Genomic DNA, 22,199 nt, shown 5'->3' on the forward strand with positions numbered 1-22,199 from the left:
CTGTTTACGCAGAGCTCGTGAAATCTGCAGTATCTCTGAGAACTTTGCTCTGATAGATGTAATACATTAACTCTTGGTGTTCAAGCACATACAAACAAAATCTTTTAACATTGTTTAAAAAAAAATCAGTGCTGCCGACACAAAACATCATTAATATATTAAAATGATATAAGACATATCGATCATATTCAAAGCAGTAAATAATAATCTACAGGAAGATGGTTTTCCTGAAGCTCTCTATAAACAGCGCTAAAACATAATTAGCAGGGCAGAAGGTCTGATCCCAGCACACATGTTCGGCATGTTCTCACAGTGACAGGATTGATCATTTACTGAGGATTGGGAAAGCGGCAGAGAACCTTGGAGCCACTATTAATGTCCAGGAGCGCCGTTTGCTGGCACTTCATGCAAAATGGAGAAGGTAAATTGATTTTGTTTGCTTGAATTCAAATGAATTATGAATTGCTGTTTAGTTCGAGTTTCAATTAGCAGTAGGCTGATCATGTAAATGATGTGTCTCATTGATATTCGTTTAAGCTTTGCATGTTAAATTTACTCTGGTATGAATGAAAGATAGTGATTGCGGTTGTTATTCACTCTGATTACATGGTGATACTAGGTTTATTATTAACATTGCTGAGATTTGCCATAATAAGCAGCCATTTGGTTGTAAATCTAAAAATAATGAACTGCAAAATTGACCGGAGTATAGATTATTCTTTTGGTTTAGAATCTAAAACTGCTGACTTAGGCAAATTGTGGAAAACAACACTATTTTAAGGTGTTTTTACTGTGTAACTACACTGAAAACAATTTTTTGTTGAATTGTCCTAAATTTTTTTAGGTAAGTGGTTGAAAGCTATGTATATGGGCTGAATTAAAAAAAAAAAAAAAGTTAAATGATATTAAATTTAAATAGTTTGCTTACATTTACTTCCTTAATAAATGTAGTAAATCCAATCAATCATTTACATGTATGTAACCTGTTTACTATTTGGTTAATAATGTTAGTTGCATGTGTTTATTGATAATTAATTGTGATTACTATAAGAAGTATGAAACCTGTAACAAGGAGGGCTTATGGTGTTTCTTAATACTTGAAGAAATGCAGCAGGTTAAAGGTGTCTTTTTAAAATGTAGTATAAGCTGCATAGTGCTAGTCTGAGTTTTTATGACTGTTTATTTACATAAGAGTATATTTACATGGGTGATGTATTTACATAATGTGTACGGTGCTGTTAAATGAGCATTATTTGAGATATTCAGACTATGACGAGGTATTATTGACACAATTTAACTTCATTTCAAATATGATCGACATTCATTTTGTAACAGCTCCACAATTGCACGGAGTAATGTGTTAATACAGGTATATTTGATTTATGTTTGTTGTGCCTAAATTGTTATTAGTTTAAATGGTCAAATGCTTATAAAAATTAATTAGCACAACTTTATTAGAATGTATTTGTTAATGTTTTAGAATGTAGAATGTCCTTATTGTTAATAATCGCTGAGCAGCACAGCATTGATTAACCGTGGTTAATGTTCATTAATAAAGATCATTGTGCTCATGTTAGTTTACAGTGCATTAACTGATGTTAACAGATGATTTTTGTTTACATTTTTTTGTATTTGCATTCATTTATTGTAGTTAAAACACATAAATTATGCAAAATCCATAATCCTATACTACAGTATGTAGGCTACATGTTGTTGATTAGTGTTGCTCAGAGCTTAAATATCTTCTAAAAATGTGGTCAATGCTGAAATTGTCATGAACTAATCCTAGTGAATTTAAAAGACATTGTTTTATTATATTGAAACTTTAATGTCAAGTAATGTTAAGAAAATAAAACCTTATTTTATTGAATGGGTCTTTAACTATTAGTATGTACTGTGCATAAAAAAAAGATATATGTACCATCTATCTACTTGTATTCATGTTGCGTCCCAAAACGGGATGAAATTAAAGATCATACCATAAATACCTCAAAGAGGGTTGATTGTATGGGTAATTGGCGAATTGTAAAGTCATCAGAGCTCAAACGTCTAATTACATGTGTAATTATTTAGAGTTTTATAAAATTGAAACATGCTACATTTGTATGTTTTATCAAGATTAAGATTTTTTTTTGTACATGACACTTACCTCATATAAATCAGGCCCTCCTTCAGTAACATATCAATAATAATAAAAAATATAGAGTCATCATAACTGCAATTTGTTGAGCCGTTACCATTAGATACTGTTTTGTTGAGCTTTCGCTTACTGAAGGGCATTTTTCCCGCTACAATTATTTGACGCGCATGCGCGTGAGAAACCTTGAGACTTCTTGTCAGGATGATCATGTGAAATGGAAACATTTGCTTGAATTTGTAACATTTGCAGGTAAGTACAGAACCTTAAAACGCATCTGACAGGAGGGAAGATGCAAAGGTTTTCATATGGTTTAAACGCGTTTTGCTTAATAGGCCTATTTATTTTTTATTTTATATTAAGCAGTCCTGGATTAAACATTTGGCAGTTCTGAGGAAAAAAGAGAGGAGAAATGCGCTATTCTTTAGCGATGTTTTTATGCCTCGCATTTATGTGGTTCCAAATTGAGATTTGCTTAAACGTTCAATAGAAAAAAAGAAAATATAATGAGGTAAAATGCTGTTATCTTTATTCATGTTTTATTTTTGGCGGGAAGCTTCCATTAGGTCATATTTCTGCCACATTTTTAGTTCGCAAAAATTTTTTCAAGAACACTTTAGTTTCATTCGTTACATAATGTATTGAACTAGCTATTGTAGTAAACAAAGTATATAATATATTTATACCCAAAAACGAAATTTTATCACAATTTAATTCGCTCACCCTCAAGTGCTTACAAACTCCTTTTGAACAAAAAAGAAGATATTTTAAAAAATGTTGGTAGTCTGCAGACCTTTAAATCCACAAGCCTATTTTCTTTTCCTGTTTATGGTATCAGTTTGACAGAATTGTGGGTTTTGAGTAAGCTGTCCTTTAAGTCCACACAAGTGTCCACACTCGGTCCTGGAGGGCCAGTGTCCTGGAGAGTTTAGCTCCAACCCTAATTAAACACACACAAACAAGCTAATCAAGCTCTTACTAGGTATACTAGAAACGTCCAGGCAGGTGTGTTGAAGCAAGCTGGAGCTAAAGTCAGCAGGACACCGGCCCTCCAGGACTGACTTTGGACACCCCTGCTTTAAGTAATGTTGCAACTTCCAATTTTAAAAAGACATATTTGTAGTTATATGTTGGAATTAACATCAACTAAAGTTATTTTTGATTGTTTATGTTGTTTAGTTGACTAATATTAGATGAAACCCTGCTACAAAGTGTTATTCAATTTTCTTTCATTCATGTAAAGACTTCTGACTAAGAATAAGATACTGTATGTACTTTTGCATTTTAATGAATGCATTTTATAACCTTTTGTTATTTTAGCAGAACAACCTGAACATATCAAGAGCAAATCAACGACACAATAAATGTGTGTGTTTTCATGTCTGGCAGCAGTTAACAGGCACGCTCGCTCTGGCGGTGTTCACAGCTGCTCTCGGCTCTCTGCAGATGGGATACAGCTTGGGCGTCATCAATGCCCCACAGAAGGTCACTCATCACACCATCTTTCCAACCTTCACAACTGCATTCTGAGCTAGAATGATATGCATTTATCTCCTCGAGATTACACAACTAAGGCACTATTGTTGGCTATCATTATTAGGATGTGATTTAGTCATAGCAGTGTGTCATCTGTGTTATAGGTCATTGAGCGGCACTACGCAAGATCTCTCGGTGTCTATAATGAAGATCTGGCCCGTAGTGAAGGGGGAAATGGCACAGAGCATGAAAAGCCCACCGATCCATCAGTTGTCATGTACTGGTCTTTATCCGTCGCCATCTTCTCTGTCGGAGGCATGTTGTCCTCCTTTCTAGTGAGCTTTGTTGGCGACTTCCGTGGAAGGTGGAGTATCTGTGAACTTGTAATATATAATTTGTGATTAGATAAAACTGGAAAGGCTCAAAGGCAATTAAATGCAATAAATAGTTTCAGTTATACCATAAATTAGTACTCTGTAACTGAATTTCTCAAAAAAACACTCATCATTTTCACATGCAATGAGTTTAAAAAGCAAAGCTAGAACTCATCTAACTAAATAACTTTGAGATCATGGTACGTCCTAATGAATATTTAAATTGAATTTATCAATGGAAATGGGGGGAAATCAGAGAGGACATACTAAATATTACATGACAATCACCTGCTATTAGGTTTTAAAAAAATACAAGTATTTTCAGTTGTAAATGTTATGATGGATTAATAATTTAATTAGCACAACTATCTCCTTCAATTTATCAATATCATTATTATATCATAATTATTGTCTACTCACTACATCTAAAATACATCAACAGTGAAGGGTCCAGTCATTCATATGCAGTTAAATGGATATAAATATTATTTTATTCATGAAAAAACGTTGTTTTATCAAAATTACAACATTTCATGACATCTCAAATCAAGGTAAGGTTCCTTTTTCAAAGAGACATTCATGTTTTATAACATTTCAGAGGTGTGTCCCCATTTTATCTGAACAACGTCAGATACATTTATTAAAATTTAATAAAATATAAACTCTGTAGGTTTGTGAAAGAAATGCCTAATATGTCAACAACATCAGGTTTTCTTAAACCTGTGTGAATTATGGGGAAAAAGCTTTTGAAATAATAATATACCCATTGTTTATTGTGTTTATTTTAAAACATTAATTGATTGATTCAATAAATTTGATCATTAAAATGACTACAAATTCAGGTTTCATCACCACTGTTAGATTCATATTTTGATAATAATTCATTTTGCTATTTTATATTTGTGGAATATTTGTTGGTTGGTCACATGTTTGTAATTGGCTGCTATTATGAGGATGTGTAAAATGCTGTTTAATGTCTGATAATGTTAACAGTAAGTAATATCATGGGAAAAAACATGTTTTGGTAGGTTGTATTAAGGCTCAATAGGTTAAAATTTTTTCTTCATTTTATTTTTGCACCCTGTTTTGTCCCACTTCTCAATTTTTAATGACATTAAATTATTACTGTTATCTAAGTGTATTTTTTATGCAACACCTAAATTGATTCTAAATATGGTAAGTTAGGTGACCACAATTTTATTTTTTATTAAAAAAAAGCACCAATATATGTTGTCCATATTCACTGAGAAATGGATAAAATGTTAATATTAAAAGTGCAATCATTTATGCTTTAGACAGAATTGAGCTTTATAAGTTTAGATACATTCAGTTGTGACTCATTTGTGGCCCTGTCTGTGTAATATTGATTTTGCAGGATCAAAGGCATGCTGGCTATAAATGTCCTGGCCATAACAGCAGGACTACTCATGGGCCTGGCTAAGATGGGCACACCTCACCTCATGGTGATAGCGGGACGTGCTATAATGGGATTGTACTGTGGTAAGAAGAAAGAAATTAGCCTTTTTTTATTTATTAATTTATTAGCCACATGAAATGCAGTGCTGTGAATGAAAGATTCATCATTATTTCTCCAGTTTTCAGTGTCTTAAAATCTTTTAGAGCTCATTTTGGTGACTTAAAAGGTTCAACACATTTATTTAAAATTAAATTACAAAAATCTCACTCTTGTTCAGTTTTACATGTCTTTAAAACATGGAAATAAATCACGGTTCACAAAAATATAACACAGCAATTTTTTTCGGAATTTTTGCATTTATATTTTAAAGCAGTACATCACCCTTCGCCACCACAACCATGGCATTAATAATAATACTAATAATAATAGTAATAATAATAATAATAAAATACATATTGTTCCAGACTTGTTCCATATTTGTTCAGTCTATTATCATTTAACATGAAGGGCTTGGCAACATCTAAAGAAGGATTATACAAAAGAGGTGCATCAAAAAAAAAGGTCATCATCTTGAATCACAAAACCTTCCGTATATATCAATGTTATCAGTGAGGGAATACATTATATCATATTTGCTATATGATTTCTGAATTGTACGTGTCACTGAAATGATGCTAAACATTCAGTTTTGCCATCACAGGAATAAATTTCTCAATAAAAAATGCATTCAAATGGAAAACATTTATTTTGAAATAAAATAAATGTTTAAATATTACTTGTACTTTGAATAAATAAATGTAGCATTAGTGAGCTGAAGAGACTTTGGTCTAGTAATAGTTTAAATGCAATGTAGCACACACAAGAGTTGTAGAACAAACTTTCAAATATTTTTATACAATACTTCAAGATTAAAATAACCTTGGGTAGTTTATGTTTTAGATATAGCACTGACTGTTTTGACAGTATTAGCATTGGCATTTGTTTTGCCAACAGTATACATTTCCTTACCAAATAAATCACTATGTGATACAATAAGATCCATTGATTCATAGGCAGTCATGTGCATAATTTCTGAATGAATCAGCTGAATGCTTTATAAATTCAGACTATTGATCACTTGTTGCCACCTATAAATGAAGGGGTGATACCTTCAGAAAGAGTAAACAGCATCATATTTAACCGTTCATATTTTATGCAGGTTTGTTTGGAGTCTTAGATTTCCAACTAAAAGAATATGAAACTTCACATGCTTCAGTTATCTGTCTGTGTACACGTATATTTGGTAAATGTGAGATATGTGCTGCAGGTCTGTCATCTGGCCTGGTGCCGCTCTACATTGGAGAGATTTCTCCAGTGAAGTACAGAGGGGCTATGGGAGCGCTCCACCAGCTGGCTATTGTCATTGGCATCCTTATTAGTCAAGTGAGTGCCACTTCAGTAATCCACAAATAAAGTACATAAGGGTTCAAGGTGAGATCTGAATAATAACTGAATGTTTGATTGTATTACATAACAGAACAATCTCCTGAAACAATTTCTATAAACATCGATGCATTTTAATATTAAACATCAATGCATTTACACTTTATTAATAACATGTTTGACATGTTTTACCTTTAGAACTGCCCTAAAGGGTTAGTTCACCCAAAAAGGTATTCTACAGTAGGTGTGTATGACTTTCTATTTTCTGATGAATCCATTTGGAGATATCATCACCTTAGAATTCTAAGGTTCTATCTGACATTTTTGTCAAAATTAAGTTATTGATATATTCTTATTAAATGACAATTTATTTACAATATGGGGGGGGGGGGGGTTATAAGCTGTTTACATTTTAAGACTTTTTATTTAAAAAAAATGTTACACACATACTGTTTGCTATGGAATGCAAAATATTTGAAGCTCGATATCTCAAAATCAATCAGAATGATAAATTATAACACTTTAGAATGGCAGGTGTTCAGTTACAAGGGGCACCGCTGAGAGGGGGGGGGGGGTTGGGGGGGGGGGTAAAGTTAGGACGATTCAAAGGGTCCCATACATTCAGGGGGCCCCCAGAGACATTATCAACGGTCAGTGCAACCCCCTTGACCACCCATTCCTCACACACAGCTCCAGGTGGGGGGTTAATGGTGGCCTTCTGTCTAATTAATGCATTTTTGGTCATTAAAATATCCATATTTAAAAACCTATAAACACTTTCCCATCCCTTTTTCTAACTGTAAACGTGTGTACTATAACCCAGCAACGGTTTTCTGTGTTGAAAAGAAGTCTAACAGACATCTAAAGTTAGACATCTTTACTAAAACAAGGCTAAATTTGGGCTGTTAGTGAATATCTAATAGACATCTAATAAAAGTTAAATAATGGACTATTCAATGAATAGAAAGGATTGAATGACCACACACGTGAAGACAGTCTAATCTGTCTATTTGATGACTAGACTAGCTTTGGACTAATGTTTTTCCTAACTAATAACTCCCAAATTTAGTCTTGTTTTATCCAAGACATCTGTTTAACCTCTACCACACGCATTATGATAAATCTAAAAAAAAATATTGGACTGTTTTTCTTTTCTTAAAATGGCTTAACTTGAAGTGCTGTAAAAAAAAAAAATCTTTATTTAAGGTACTTTATGAAATGTTGCCATATGGCAACAATGTCCAACAATGGATCTAACTTAGAAATTTCAAGTTTAAAACTTTCCTTATAATTAATAATTTTGTTGTTTGAAATTATTTAATTGGTGTTGCAGTATTATAAGCTTTACCACAGAACTTATAAATGGCACCTTATACATATTTTACAACAACTCATATTCCAACAGCCTTTATTTATTCTATTATTTTTTGCTTAATATTATTGAAAACAACATACTGTAAATCATGTATACAACATACAGTAAATATAAATATTTTCTCCATAAAATATGATAAAGTAATAACAAGTCTAGTATATCCAGATGCATGAGAATAATGTAGCTACTGGCTAACAATATTTATATATTGTACTATATATTATACTACGCCTGTCTTATCTGCCTCTGAGCTAACTTACCTGAACTGTCTCTATCTAATTTCCAGTCTGCATCATTCTCATGGTCTCTGAAACTTATCTCATCCTCACTTTCCTCTGCAGGAAGAGCCAGTTCTGACCTTTTCTTGTTTCATTTACCATAGAACATGGTGGTGCTCGCTAATATTCATATTCCCTGTATTCATATCTATTCAAAAGTAGTATTACTATTAAAACTAGATTTTATCCATAATGCAAATGCCATTAACAATAATAATAATATTATTAAAATAATAATATAATAATAATAATAATCAACATTATATCACTAGCATTCATGTTGTTTTTGTTACAACTTAAAATTTCACAGCTGACTTTGCTAGCTAGCTAACCCATTGCAATATTGCATGTTCCACTATTGCACAGTGTTGCTATTTGGTAACACACACATTTTACCAATTTACAAAAAAATTATTTGATAAAAAAATTTTGAGTTGTGAATATGTCATTATAACTTACTGGAGGTAATGTTTTCAGAATTTTTATGGATCTGATATAATTTGATCCTTTGTTTTTATTTACATTTGCATTTAGCAACTACTCACAATAAACGCCAGTCTGTCAGAAATTGCGCTACAAAAAACATCATGTCATGTGACTTAACAAAAGCACATAATTGGCTACACAAAGGTCTTCTCTTTCCAGCAAAAGAAATTCAATGTTGGTCTTAAAGAAACAGTGGCAGGAAAATAACATAAGTGTAATGTTGCCATATGGTTACACCATGCAGTAGAGGGTTAAACATCTTCATAATGTTTTTTCGGCTCTAGAAGTTGTAAGTAGTGTGCAGGTGTCCTTGTTGTCTGCAGGTCATTGGTCTGGATTTCCTGCTGGGAAATGATTACATGTGGCATATATTGCTGGGTCTTTCTGGAGCTCCTGCCATCCTGCAGAGTCTGCTACTGCTGGTGTGTCCAGAGAGCCCTCGATATCTCTACATTAAACAAGGAAAAGTGGAAGACGCCTGCAAGAGTATGTGCCAAAAGCCTTCTCACTCCTTTTTCTTGGTACTTACGCATGCTTTTTGTATTTATAGAGAGAGCGTTTTAGTACAATGTTAAAAACAAAGGTCATGTTAGGGTCAGTACAGAGACAAGTTTATAGAATAAATTCACAACATAATAATATAATACAATCTTAAAAGCTGGGTTATCATAACATATGGTTGGGTGTAGGGTTGTAACGGTATGAATTTTTTACGGTATGATAATCGTCTAAAACAATACCACGGTTTGACGGTTTCGCGGTATACGGTATGTTACAAATGTTACAAAATAATAGAACAGTGAAGCAAATTTGACTTTTTCCAAATAATATATTTTCAGTTACTATAAACAACACCACTTACAATGAACAAATAAAAAAATAAGAAAATAATAATTAATGTGTCAAAGTCCAAATAAAGTCCAAATAAACATGGTGCAAATCCTCAGTAAAAAAATAGATATAAATATTTACTATACTATAAATAGTTACATAAAGAAACTAGATTCAATATGGAACATCCGTAGGTTTTATGTGCCAGCATGGATATGGTTGTCTGTGGATATGGATTTGGATATGGTTATCTGCAATGCAGACAAACAGCTGCACCTTCATTTGCGTCTTTTGAAAACAGCAAGAGCGGCAGTTCGTCTTTGCTGTGTCACTGTTTTGTCATGTTTCTGTGCTGCTCTGCATGCAAAAGTACTTAGTATGAGAATTATTTCATGCAAAACTTTTTTTTTGCGTTTTATTTAGCCGCGCATAAATGTACAGCCTATCTCTCATTCTGTGTTGTTCAAAAAGCTCGTTTTTGGTCCACAAACAAAAGCGAAACCTATGCTTATTGGTTGTGATATAGCGAGTTTGAACCAATCTGGGCATGGAGGAGGGACAATGCATCAATGTATTGTGTCTGGTTTGTCCGGAGACACAGTGACGAGCGTTTCTTTGTCAAATCAGCGTTGTCAAATTTTGATGACGTAACCGCACTGATTCCGGAGCCTCTGGAGCCGTGAATGTTATGTGATACAGCACTAAAAAGCTGAGATTCTCTTCTTTATGCCAATCTTTGAATTGTATGAATCGGATCAGCGGATCAAAAGTTATTAAACATTTAAGAGCAATACTTATTTTTAGCAGCGGGCGGCTGTCTCGGTCTTTAAGGGTTAAAACCGTTGATATGCAATTGTTCATGGTATGATAATCGTGCACGTTCAAATCGTGGTAAACCGTCATACCGGTATATTGTTACAACCCTAGTTGGGTGGAGTATGGAAAAAATTAGGTTACTTTTTAATTACACTTAAACTGTTTATCCAATGGTTGAGTTTGTTCAAAATTGACCCAACATTGGGTTACGACAACTCTGCAGTTTTTAGATTGTATAGTTTTAAAATGAAGTAAAAATGAAAATAATGATGTTTTTGGAAGTCATGAAAGAAAGCAAAGTGAAGTCAAAGTGTAGACCACTATCTGCTGTTACTTATTGCCCAAAACAGGCAATTTCCTGATTGTCTGTCTTGTTCTTTTTCCTTAATGAATTTAATTTCCTACTGCTCATAACCGCTGCTTGGTACTAATAATAACTCTGTGCTGATCTACCAGAATAATATGTTTGTACTGTAAGTAAATACCAACATTTGATAATCAGTCTAAATCCTCCACATCTACTGTAGTTTCTGCATTTATGAAGCCGCTTTTCCTATTGCATATGCTATATTGTATAAATATATGACATGCATTAACATATTGGCCAAAGAGCGGGAATGATCAGGGCAAGTTATATACCAACAAAACAATGTGAGAAAATACAACAAATTTGTGGTATACTTTTGAATTGGGTAACAATGGCAAAAAATAAGTTCACCAAAACATAAGGGGTTCTTTGCCTCCACATTGTCCATTTAGAGTCTATTAACACTGCAAGCCAAGATCATCTCTTATGGCTCATTTCTACTGACTAGTACAGTTCGGGACAGTACAGATCACCTTTGTTAGGCTTGCATTTCCACTACCAAAGGTACCCTTTTGGTGGGCGTGGTGTATGACAGAAAGTTTCAGTCAATGTCATTTTCGCTCGAGAAAATGTCTACAGTAAAGCTGTACGGGTCTTTTGCATATCATATGAGAAGCACTTCTCACAAAACAGATGCTGTATACACATAAATACATCTGTATAAATGTTTATTACTAACTTTTCTATGAACAGGATTTAATTATAACTGCAGATCAATGACAGTTATCAGATTATCAAATAGCCTACTGTAATGTCTGCAATTATATAAAATATATAAATGCAGCATATATGAACGCATACAGACCCTTACAGTCTCTGATATGTTACCAACTACAGAAAAACTACACACAGCATACATTTAGTCCTTATTTAGGTTCAAAAACAACACAAAATGTAGCCCACAGTCAGAGCAAACCTATCTGTGTCTGTAGTCTTAAGCAGCACATGTAGCCTCTATTGGAGAGTCAGTCTATCATTCTGAGTTCATATTAGCCCAAAAGGGGATGATAATAATAGTTAAACATGACAGTTTGTTCATGTTTGCTGAAAAAATAATGTACTTTTTTTTTTCTGGCTTCTCCTTTGTTTTTTCGCGGGTCACTCTCGCGTTTGTCAGTATCTTGACAGGATCGGGTTTCAAAAGCACTTCAATAATCAAGCGAACGTTGTTATCATCAGTTCAAGAAAGTTGTCATTTCAGATATAGAAGCGCGGCGAGCGCAAGCAAGAAAGTGAAACCACTCTCGCTTCAGATTGGCTCATAAAAAACGAGGGGCCCAGGGTAAATCTGCTCTTCTTCTTGGCTTTGTGGCTGTTCATCAAGACGATGACAAGGTTTGTTTGAGCCCGGGTCGACCATGGCTCGTTATTATATGTATTTACGATGTAATCTTCTCGCCTGTGGTGAAATCTGGCGTAAATATGGCAGTTCTTTTGTTTTCATTCTGGCTTGTTACGTAAGCGAATTAAGTTTTTCTGTAAACCAATAGCATTCAGCTGCGCATCTAGCTCCGCCTTTTGGTACCTTTTCTCGTGTTAGGTACCCTTTCAAAAGGGTGGTGAAAAAGTGGTACGGTTTGGTTCGGTACGCCTTTTGACAGTGGAAACGGCCATAAAAGCGTACCAAATCCAATCGTACCGTACCACTTAGTGGAAACGGGCCATCATGTACTGTGAATAAGTATCTTTACACCTACTTGTGTCCACAGGGCTTTATAAAAATTACAGAGATCATACAAAAAATGATGGTCGAGTCTTTTGTCTTTCTGCTAGGTCTGAAGCGGCTAAAGGGAGATTATGACACCTCTAAGGACATTGCCGAAATGAAGGCAGAAAAGGAGGAGGCCATGAAAGAAGCCAAAATGTCCATCTTGAGACTGCTTCGCTCCTCTGTGTACCGCCAGCAGCTCTTTGTGGCCCTCATGATGCATTTCTCTCAGCAGTTCTCTGGGATCAATGCGGTACGCTCATTCTAACTTTATACACATATTCAAGTAAAAAAACATTGTGATTGATATTTTTTCTAAATCTTTAACTAATCTAGATGTGTTTTATTACCCACATTCTAAAAATAATTTCACTTAACATTACTGATTTTTTTTTTTTTTCATTAATTTAAACTAATTCCACCTTTTTACTTGCATTTTGTTGAAAAGTACCTTTTGGTTGACATTTTCTAACTCTTTAATGGATGTTCAAATGGCGTTTATACTAACATTCATTTGTTTTTCTTCAAGATGTCTTATTAATTTATGCTCTGTCTATCTTTCTACTCAGCTTCTAGTTTTAAAAACATTTTTATTGACTTTTTGTATTTCTCTAAATCTTTTATTAATACATGCTAATTCCATCTTCGTACTCATATTCTATTGGAAAAAGAAACCTTTTGGATGACATTTATTTTTCTACCTTTATTTTATTTATGCTCACTCCACCTTAATGCTCACATTTTCATAAAACAAAAATTGAAATTTTTTTTCTTTTTTTTCTTTCAGTCATTTATGCTCACTCTACCTTCATACTCATTCTCATGGCAAAAATTTTGACATTTAAGGCTTTTTTCATTTATGCTCATTCTACCTTTATACTCGCATTCTTATGATTTTTTTGGGGGGGAACATTTTTTGTTTCTAGATTTTTAATCTGATTTTAATTTTAACATTTAATTCTCAATCTCCCTTTATACCCACAATCTAAAAACACGTTTTGATTGAGTTTTTCTAGATATTTTATTAATTTATGCTTATTCCACATTATAAGTCTCAATCTGTTAAAAATAACATGACATTTTTGGAGTTGTTTAGTCTACATTTATAATCACATTCACATGAAAAAAGTTTGATCTATATTTTTTATCTTTCAACTGTGCTCAATCTGCCTTTATATTCACATTCTAATTTAAGAACCCTTTTGATGGGCATTTTTTCTCGATCTTGTATTGATTTACACTCATTTACTTTTATACTTGCATTCTGTTAAAAGAAAACCATTTCACTTGACATTATTATAAAAAAGTTCTGGATCTTTAATTAATCTTCTCACCTACACACTCATATTATAAAAAAAAATCTTTTGATTGACTTATTGTTTGTAGATATTATTGACAAAAAAACATTAAATTTTTGTTTGACTTATTTTTCTGTCTTTAATTAATCAATGCTCAATTTACCATTATGCTCACATTCCTATGAAAAAAATGACTGCGATTTATTTCTAGCTCTCTTACAGTTAAAGTCTATTATTTATTATTTTATATATATTATGTTAAACAGAAATTGGGTGAAAAAATAAACAAGGGGGTTAATAATTCAGGGGGGCTAATAATTCTGACTTCAACTGTAGTCATTTGTGCTCATTCCACCTTTATACTCATTCTCATAACAAAGTTATTGACATTTAAGTTTTTTTTTTCTACTTTTACGAACATTCTTGTTTTTAGATATTCAATGTAAACTTGATCGTCCTTTATACTCACATTCTAATAATTAAAAAATATATAGATGTTTTTGTTTTTTCTATCTAATCTTTTAGTAATTGTTTGCTTATTTTTCATTTATATGTCTCATTCTGTTGAAAAAAAAAATTGACATATTTGGATTTTTTCAGTCTACCTTTTTATAAAATTCTCAAATATACAGTTGAAGTCAGAATTGTTAGCCCCCCTGAATTATTAGACTTGTTTATTTTTTACCCAATTTCTGTTTAATGGAGAAACAATTTTTCCAACACATTTCTAATCATAATAGTTTTAATAAGTCATTTCTAATAAATGATTTCTTTTATCTTTGCCAAGATGACAGTAAATAATATTTGACTAGATATTTTTAAAGACACTTCCATACAGCTTAAAGTGGCATTTAAAGGCTTAACTAGGTTAATTAGGTTAACTAGGCAGGTTACGGTAATTAGGCGAGGTATTGTATAACGATGGTTTGTTCTGTAGACTATCAGAAAAATATATAACTTAAAGGGGCTAATAATTTTGACCTTAAAATGCCTTTTAAAAAATTAAAAACTTTTTTTATTCTAGCTAAAATAAAACAAATAAGACTTTCTCCGAAGGAAAAGAAAATTATCACACATACTGTGAAAATTTCATTGCTCTGTTAAACATAAATATATATATTAGATATTTCATGTGCCTAATCTGCCTCTATTAGATCTTTCATCTCTATACTCTATTCTTAACCTCTATACTCACATTTAAATTTTTTCTAGATCTTGTAGTAATTTATGCGCATTATACTTTTATATTTGGATTTTGTTGAAAGACAAAACATTTCACTTGACATTATTATGATATGATCATAATAGATTTTTCTCAGTCTGCCTACATGCTCATATTTTATTTAAAAAAATAAGTTTGATAGACTAGATATTACTTTGATTATTGCATTTAATTGACAAAAAATTATATTTCTATTGACATTTATGGACAACAGTAATGTTTGATCTTGTCTTTCTATTTTTTTCCTCTAGATCTATTACTTTACGCTCAATCTACCTTTATACTCTCTTACAATCTACCTTTATAATTCTCTTTTAAAAAAACATTTTGATTGCCGCTTTATGAACAAAACTAATATTTATCTTGTCTTTGTGTTTTTCTCCCTTTAGATCTTTTATTACTCGACTTCAATCTTTCAGACGGCGGGGGTCGGTCAGCCTGTGTATGCCACTATCGGAGTGGGAGTTGTAAACATCATTTTCACCCTTGTGTCGGTAAACAGGCACTAATTTAAAGACAAACACTGGCTGCTGAGAAACAGGCTCTCGTATCTTGGAAACAGCAGAGAGTTTGCTGCCTCACAGCTCTTACTTCCCTTAATGCTTTTTGACAGTAACTCCAGACTTACATTGTAGATAATTCCGACTCGGTTGAGACAACAAAATTTAGTTCTTCAGACAACAAATTGCATGGCAGATTCAAAGTTATTAGCACTGGATCAAAGTATGTGCGTTATTCAGGGTAGATTTATACAAATCCATGCTGACATTATCATGTGTAACATACTATATTAAATGCACACCCTGCCCCAATAAGACACCTCAGCATGAATCTTGTGAACGGATTATATAATAAGCTCTAATAACCGCTGGATCTGAGGTCTGTCTTCACTTGCTTTACAGGGCTGGGGAGCAGCCATATGTTGGCGGTGGGGACTTTGCAGTGTTTACCTCTGTTAGTTCAAGGGCAGCCTGAAAGAGAAAACAGTTCTGAGTAATGAGTCAAGAGCTGCTCTAAATCAAATAATCCATTCAGAAGCGCTTTGATCAATCCGGTGCGTAAAAGTAGTATGACAGAAGTCATGCAATTTGTTTTAACCCTAAAGAAATAAATAAATAGTATTTTTCTTAAAATGTATATGATAAAAATATATATATATTTACAAGAGATAAAGACTGAAGTCTGATTAAAAACTGTTTAATAAAAATAAATAAAAAGGAAGACTCCATAAATGCTGCTATGTTGTAGTCATATGACCAGCCTAATACTATTGATATTATCTTGGTAACCAGGGGCTGAATTGTAATAATATGAATAAATAATTTTGATTAAAATAAATATTTATAAAAATGAAATGGGAGACATAAATGTATGTAGATTATTATTATTATTATTTAACAGTAAGTTAATATATTAAATATTTTGGATTACCAGTTGTTTGATTAATAAACAAAAGAGCATTAATATATGATGAAATAATGAACGATAATACAATAAACATTGTTGCAAATGTAAAAAATGAATAATAAAAAGTATATATTTTATATAAATATAAATATTTACAAATATTATCATTATTGTTAAGCTGTTTTATTATAATATTTTATTAGTACTATTAGTAATAAATTAATAATAGCAATAAATTAGTAATAACATTTTCTATAATATTAAATAATATTAGTAATATTAATTTAATATTATTTAAATATTATATATTTAAATTCACAAAAATATCCAAATCTGCTAGAAAAAAAACTAATGAAATAGGAAATTACTATTATTAATAATCATTATTATTATCAAAATAGTGAACACTAGATAACTAAACTATATTTTATAAATAAATGATATTACAATGCAAATTTATATCCAGTATTGCATATGTTGGTTCTACAACCACTAGATGTCAGTATATACCAAACGAAAGTGCTCTTTTATTAGCATACAAAAAACCCCGTAGATGTGATTTTTGTCATGCTTGAGCAGCCTCTTTCACTCATTCATGTGTCTGCATGTGTAGGTGTTGATGGTGGACAGAGCGGGCAGAAGAACCCTCACTCTGGTCGGGTTGGGAGGAATGTGCTGCTGTGCTGTGGCCATGACCGTGGGACTCGCATTTCAAGTATGAATCGCTTTTGCCATATGGAAGGAAAACAGAATCCTTAAAACTTTTATTCATAGGACTGCAAAACAGTGCAGTTAATGCAATTTTATGAAGACAGTTTTACCAGAATAGCTCTGTTTGGAAAGAACTCTATTATTATGATTTGGGGGACTTTGTAGGGTAGCACATCTGCATAAAATATAATAACTACATCACAAGCATAAATGCAATACAGCAAAGATACACATAAAATAAAAAGTGCTTTATCGTTTTCTTGTGATTCATGTACATAAATTGAATAATCAAATGTAAAATAATAATGTGTAGTCTTCATAATATAGATAATTAAACACAGTGAATCTTTCTTTAGAGCGATAATGTTATAATCTCATTCTCAAATTCTTTACACTCACTTTAAATGCTTAAAACGCTTGCAGATTATAAACTTTCACTCCATTATTATGGTTCAAATTTGCAATGACTCCACAAATCACACGTGTTCTTGTGTCTTGTTAACTACATTGCAGGTCCTATGAAATGACCTTGCGATGTTGTTGCTGAACCGATATATTATCAAGCAGTAGATTAGAGATAGTTGGACTGAACCACTGGTGTCTGTTACAAATCTTACCTTTTCTGCCTCTCAGGGCGCTTACTCGTGGATGAGTTACGTCAGCATGGTGGCCATATTCATGTTCGTGTCCTTCTTTGAGATCGGACCTGGACCAATCCCATGGTTTATTGTGGCGGAGATCTTCAGCCAAGGGCCACGTCCAGCAGCTATTGCATTAGCTGGGTTTTGCAACTGGACATGCAATTTCATTGTTGGCATGTTTTTCCCTTATTTAGTGGTAAATTGACTTCTTCACAATTGTGCTTACATCTTGATAACTGCTTCTGAAGAAGCTAAATACAGAGCTGAAAGTATACAGAGAAAACAAGCCTACAATTAGCTTTATATGATACATTTTTAAAAGCAATATAACCTATTTCCGTTCATACATTTTAATACCCCTTTAAACTTAAAAAAAGAAAAAATCTCAAAGATTTGAGGATGATCTATTTTTATATACAAGACATGGATAAACTTTGATGGAAACAAGTATAAAAGTATCAATTTCTTAATTAAAGCAGATTAAATCTTTACTCAGCAGATTATGTGATTGGATTACCAGACATACCAGTGCACATCAATCTCAATATTCAGCATCTTAAATCATTTGTTGACATAATTTGGTTCAAGCATTTGCGAATGACTAAGTTATAAAGTAAAATCCACACAAAACTGTCTCATAAGACAGGGCAGGATAGGTTATTGAGTGTCATTTTTGCTCTGAGGCGCAATCCGTTTTACAAAAACGATTTCGTAATCTTCTTTTAAAACAAAAGTATACTATCTGTCTTCCTTTTTATGTACTTTTACAAAATATACTTTATGTACAAAAATATACATAAATATTTTATTTAAAATTACAGGTAAAATGATACTGAGTGCCAAATTTGGATGAAGATATGTTCAAAAAAGTCAAATTAAAAGGATTAAAATTACTCACTATTTACTCAACCTCAAATGGTTATAAACCTTCATGAGTTTCTGTTGAGCACTAAAGAAGATATTTTGAAGAAAGATAGAAGCCTGTAACCATTGACTTTCATTGTAGGAAAAACAAATATACGAAAGTCTCTCCTCCAAATATCTTCTTTTGTGTTCAACAACAGAAAGTCCAATAGGTTTGGAACAAGTGAGAGGTAAGTAAACCATGACAGAATTTCCATTTTTGAGTGAATTATTCCTTTAAGTTTACTTTATTTGGGTTGTAAGTTATGTTTTTAACTAAGTAGATTATTATATTTATTCATATAGTTTAACTTCCTGTCTGAAAAGACTTATATTTTAGTATATTTAAAGTGTACAATTTGTAGGCTACATAAATATTACAATATAATATGTTTTGTTAACTTAAATAAAACTTACAAGTGCACTCGCAGTATTAAAATTGACAATTTATTAGTTTACTGAAAGTATATTTCAAAGTGTACTTTCTTTTTTTTTCATGTAAATACCACATTGTACTCTTGTAGTGCATTATGTAACATTAAATTCACAATGTAGATTAAAGTTTACTCTACAGTACCTATACAATCTCTCTAAGCACTCTTAAAATACTTTAGGATACTGTTAGAATTAAAAATGGGTCAATTTAGTATCTAGTAGGATTGAAGTGCATTAACAACTATTGTGTTAGTATACATACATTTTTTAGTAATTAAGTCACAAGTGAACACATGATATAGAAACAGTGATTTACTATCAAATGATTTGTGCTACATCAAGTTTAATGGCATTTAAGGATAAAGTTGCCACTTTGGATGGAAACAGATCTATAGATTTATCTTTCACGGCATATTTTGTCCCACAATTCTATTTTAAACCCATTAAAACTGATTATATCATTGCAATTGAGGAATGTTTGCTACAGTGACTAAATATTAGCGTAGTTACTGTATTACAATGTCTCTATATATATTTTGTACCTCATTAATAAACTAGTTTGCTGCCACAGAAATATGCTTAAATAGTTATGAGTAAATTGTGTAGACATGCAATTAGATGAATCAGTAAAGAAGCAATATATTGTATTGTAAATATATCAAAGATAACACAGAATACACAAAAATTTTGTTTACAAAAAAATAAAGAGATCTGAGAAGTTATTTAGAGATAAGAATAAGTAATTCTCACTTTGCTTTGTTCCTTAGAGTCTCTGTGGAAGCTATGTCTTCATCGTTTTTGCCGTACTCCTGTTCGGTTTCACCCTTTTTATCTACTTCCGTGTACCTGAAACAAAAGGGAAGACTTTTGAGGAGATAGCAGCTGTTTTCCACCGAAAACATGGAGGAGTTCCCCCTTCCAAACCTCAAGAAGAGGCTGAGATGGTGCAGCTCAAGGGATCCTCGGAGGCCTGATGAGGACTGTCATTTTATGAAAAAACTAAGAAACAAACCAAAAACATTGTTACTGCTATCACAGAGCCCAGGTGTTATGACAGAACTGGTCTGCTGTATATTTCACAGAGAGCTGACATGAAATCATTGGTCTAAAAGCACGAAAAGAGATTAACTAAACACAACAGGATAATTGTGGAAGATGGTGCACAGTATATCGTCATGCACTGACATTGGTGCAGCTGAAGTTGAATTTATAGATGATTAAGTGTTATTTTTATATTCCTTAAGCTGTTTATCTTAAAGATATTTTAAATACATCGCAGTGTAAAATGATTCACGTGATATTGATGGTGACTAATTTAATGTAATTTATTCTTTTAATTCAATACTATTTTGTGTCACATACAGTTGAAGTCAAAATAATTATCCCCCCTATTTATTTTTCCCCAATTTCTGTTTAACGGTGAGCAGATTTTTTTTCAACACATTCATAAACATAATAGTTTTAATTACTCATTTCTAATAACTGATTTATTTTATATTTGCCATGTAGACAGTAAATAATATTTTACTAGATATTTTTACTAGACACTTCCGTACAGCTTCAAGTGACATTAAAAGGCTTAACTAGGTTAATTAGGTTAACTAGGCAGGCTACGGTAATTAGGCAAGTTATTGTATAACGATTTGTTCTGTAGACCATCAAAAAAATATAGCTTAAAGGGGCTATTAAAATTTACCTTAAAATGTTTTTTTTTTTTTTTTTTAAACTGCTTTTATTGTAGCCAAAATAAAACATATAAGACTTTCTCTAGAAGAAAAGAATGATCAGACATACTGTGAAAATTTCCTCGCTCTCATTTTGGAAATATTTAAAAACCAAAAAAATGTGTAAAAATTAATGGGGGCTAATAATTCTATTTTTAACTGTATATGACACAAACGAAGATTATACAAAATTTATACATTAAATATTCCATGTGAGTGATATGATACTTGAAATTAACTATTGAAGTGCTGTAACAGCTGAAGTAAATTATTCTAATTATTCAACTACCTAAGCTAGATATCTAAAAAAATAATCTGAAGACGATTTGAAAATATTTTTTGTACATTTGATGCTATTGAAATTCTTGAAGTGTTATATTTAATACATATAGAATAAATAAATAAAAATTGAAAATTCAGTGGTGAGCCCTAAAGCCCTAAATTTGTGTTGTCATTTCATGTGTTTTTCAATTATATATACCATACAAAAGTTTGATTAGTGTCAAAGTACCTGGAAAGCGTCTGCAAATTGCAGTATATTACTATTTACCTAACATTTGATTTAAGGTTGATTAGTGTTTTGAAATGAGTCTCCTCAAATATTTTTTTTAATTATGCAAGAAAGAATATTTACAAACATATAATAAGAACAAAGAGAAAAAGAAGGGTTACATAAATAAAATTCCAGCAAATTAAACAAGTTTAAATGTTTTTCTCCAAGAAAAAGTTTTACATGCAATATATGTATTAGTCTTTTAAGGAGATGATTTATAAATCAAAATACTTTTTGAAAATACAAAGTAAAGTTTTTTTTTTTTTTTTTTTTTTTGAAAATGTACATTTATGGATGTAAAATTTAGCCAGAAAAGCAATAAATTAATAATAAATTTACTATGAGAAGGATCTTAGCTCAGAGAGTAAGCAAAAAATTAATTTTTGGGGGAAATACAAAAGTTTGGAAATGAGAGTTTATTTATGAAATTGGAAAGGTCAACCCAAAACACTTTACAGTAAGTGCACTGCAACAATGAAGGATTTAGTATTTCATAATATTGAGCACAAAATAAGCATTTAGAGGAAATATTGTTATTAAATTTAGCTAGTTTAGTTTTTATTAGGTAACAGTTATACATAATTTTAATTGAGACCTCGATAGCGTTATAAAAATATA

The 22,199-nt window shown here is 32.0% G+C and overlaps 1 protein-coding gene across 5 annotated transcripts; it reads left to right on the forward strand.

Moving 5' to 3' along the window:
* The first annotated feature begins 371 nt into the window (after positions 1-371).
* Positions 372-21,454, forward strand: slc2a2 (solute carrier family 2 member 2). 5 transcript variants are annotated; one of them, XM_073912187.1, is made up of 11 exons: positions 372-421; positions 3,530-3,622; positions 3,778-3,977; positions 5,363-5,487; positions 6,711-6,826; positions 9,289-9,451; positions 12,753-12,940; positions 15,597-15,701; positions 17,228-17,329; positions 17,959-18,162; positions 20,072-21,454. In XM_073912187.1, the coding sequence occupies exons 1-11, from the start codon at positions 413-415 to the stop codon at positions 20,276-20,278; spliced, it is 1,512 nt and encodes a 503-aa protein (XP_073768288.1). In that variant the 5' UTR covers positions 372-412; the 3' UTR covers positions 20,279-21,454.
* Positions 21,455-22,199: the final 745 nt, after the last annotated feature.

This window comes from Danio rerio, chromosome 2 (assembly GCF_049306965.1).
Source record: "Danio rerio strain Tuebingen ecotype United States chromosome 2, GRCz12tu, whole genome shotgun sequence".
Taxonomy (NCBI): Eukaryota; Metazoa; Chordata; class Actinopteri; order Cypriniformes; family Danionidae; genus Danio; species Danio rerio.

Bases quoted from the DNA above. Each gene is read 5' to 3' on its own strand.
- slc2a2 (XM_073912187.1), top strand. The intron at 3,623-3,777 runs GTCACTCATCAC...TCTGTGTTATAG, and splicing joins TCATCAATGCCCCACAGAAG to GTCATTGAGCGGCACTACGC. The intron at 17,330-17,958 runs GTATGAATCGCT...TCTGCCTCTCAG, and splicing joins CCGTGGGACTCGCATTTCAA to GGCGCTTACTCGTGGATGAG.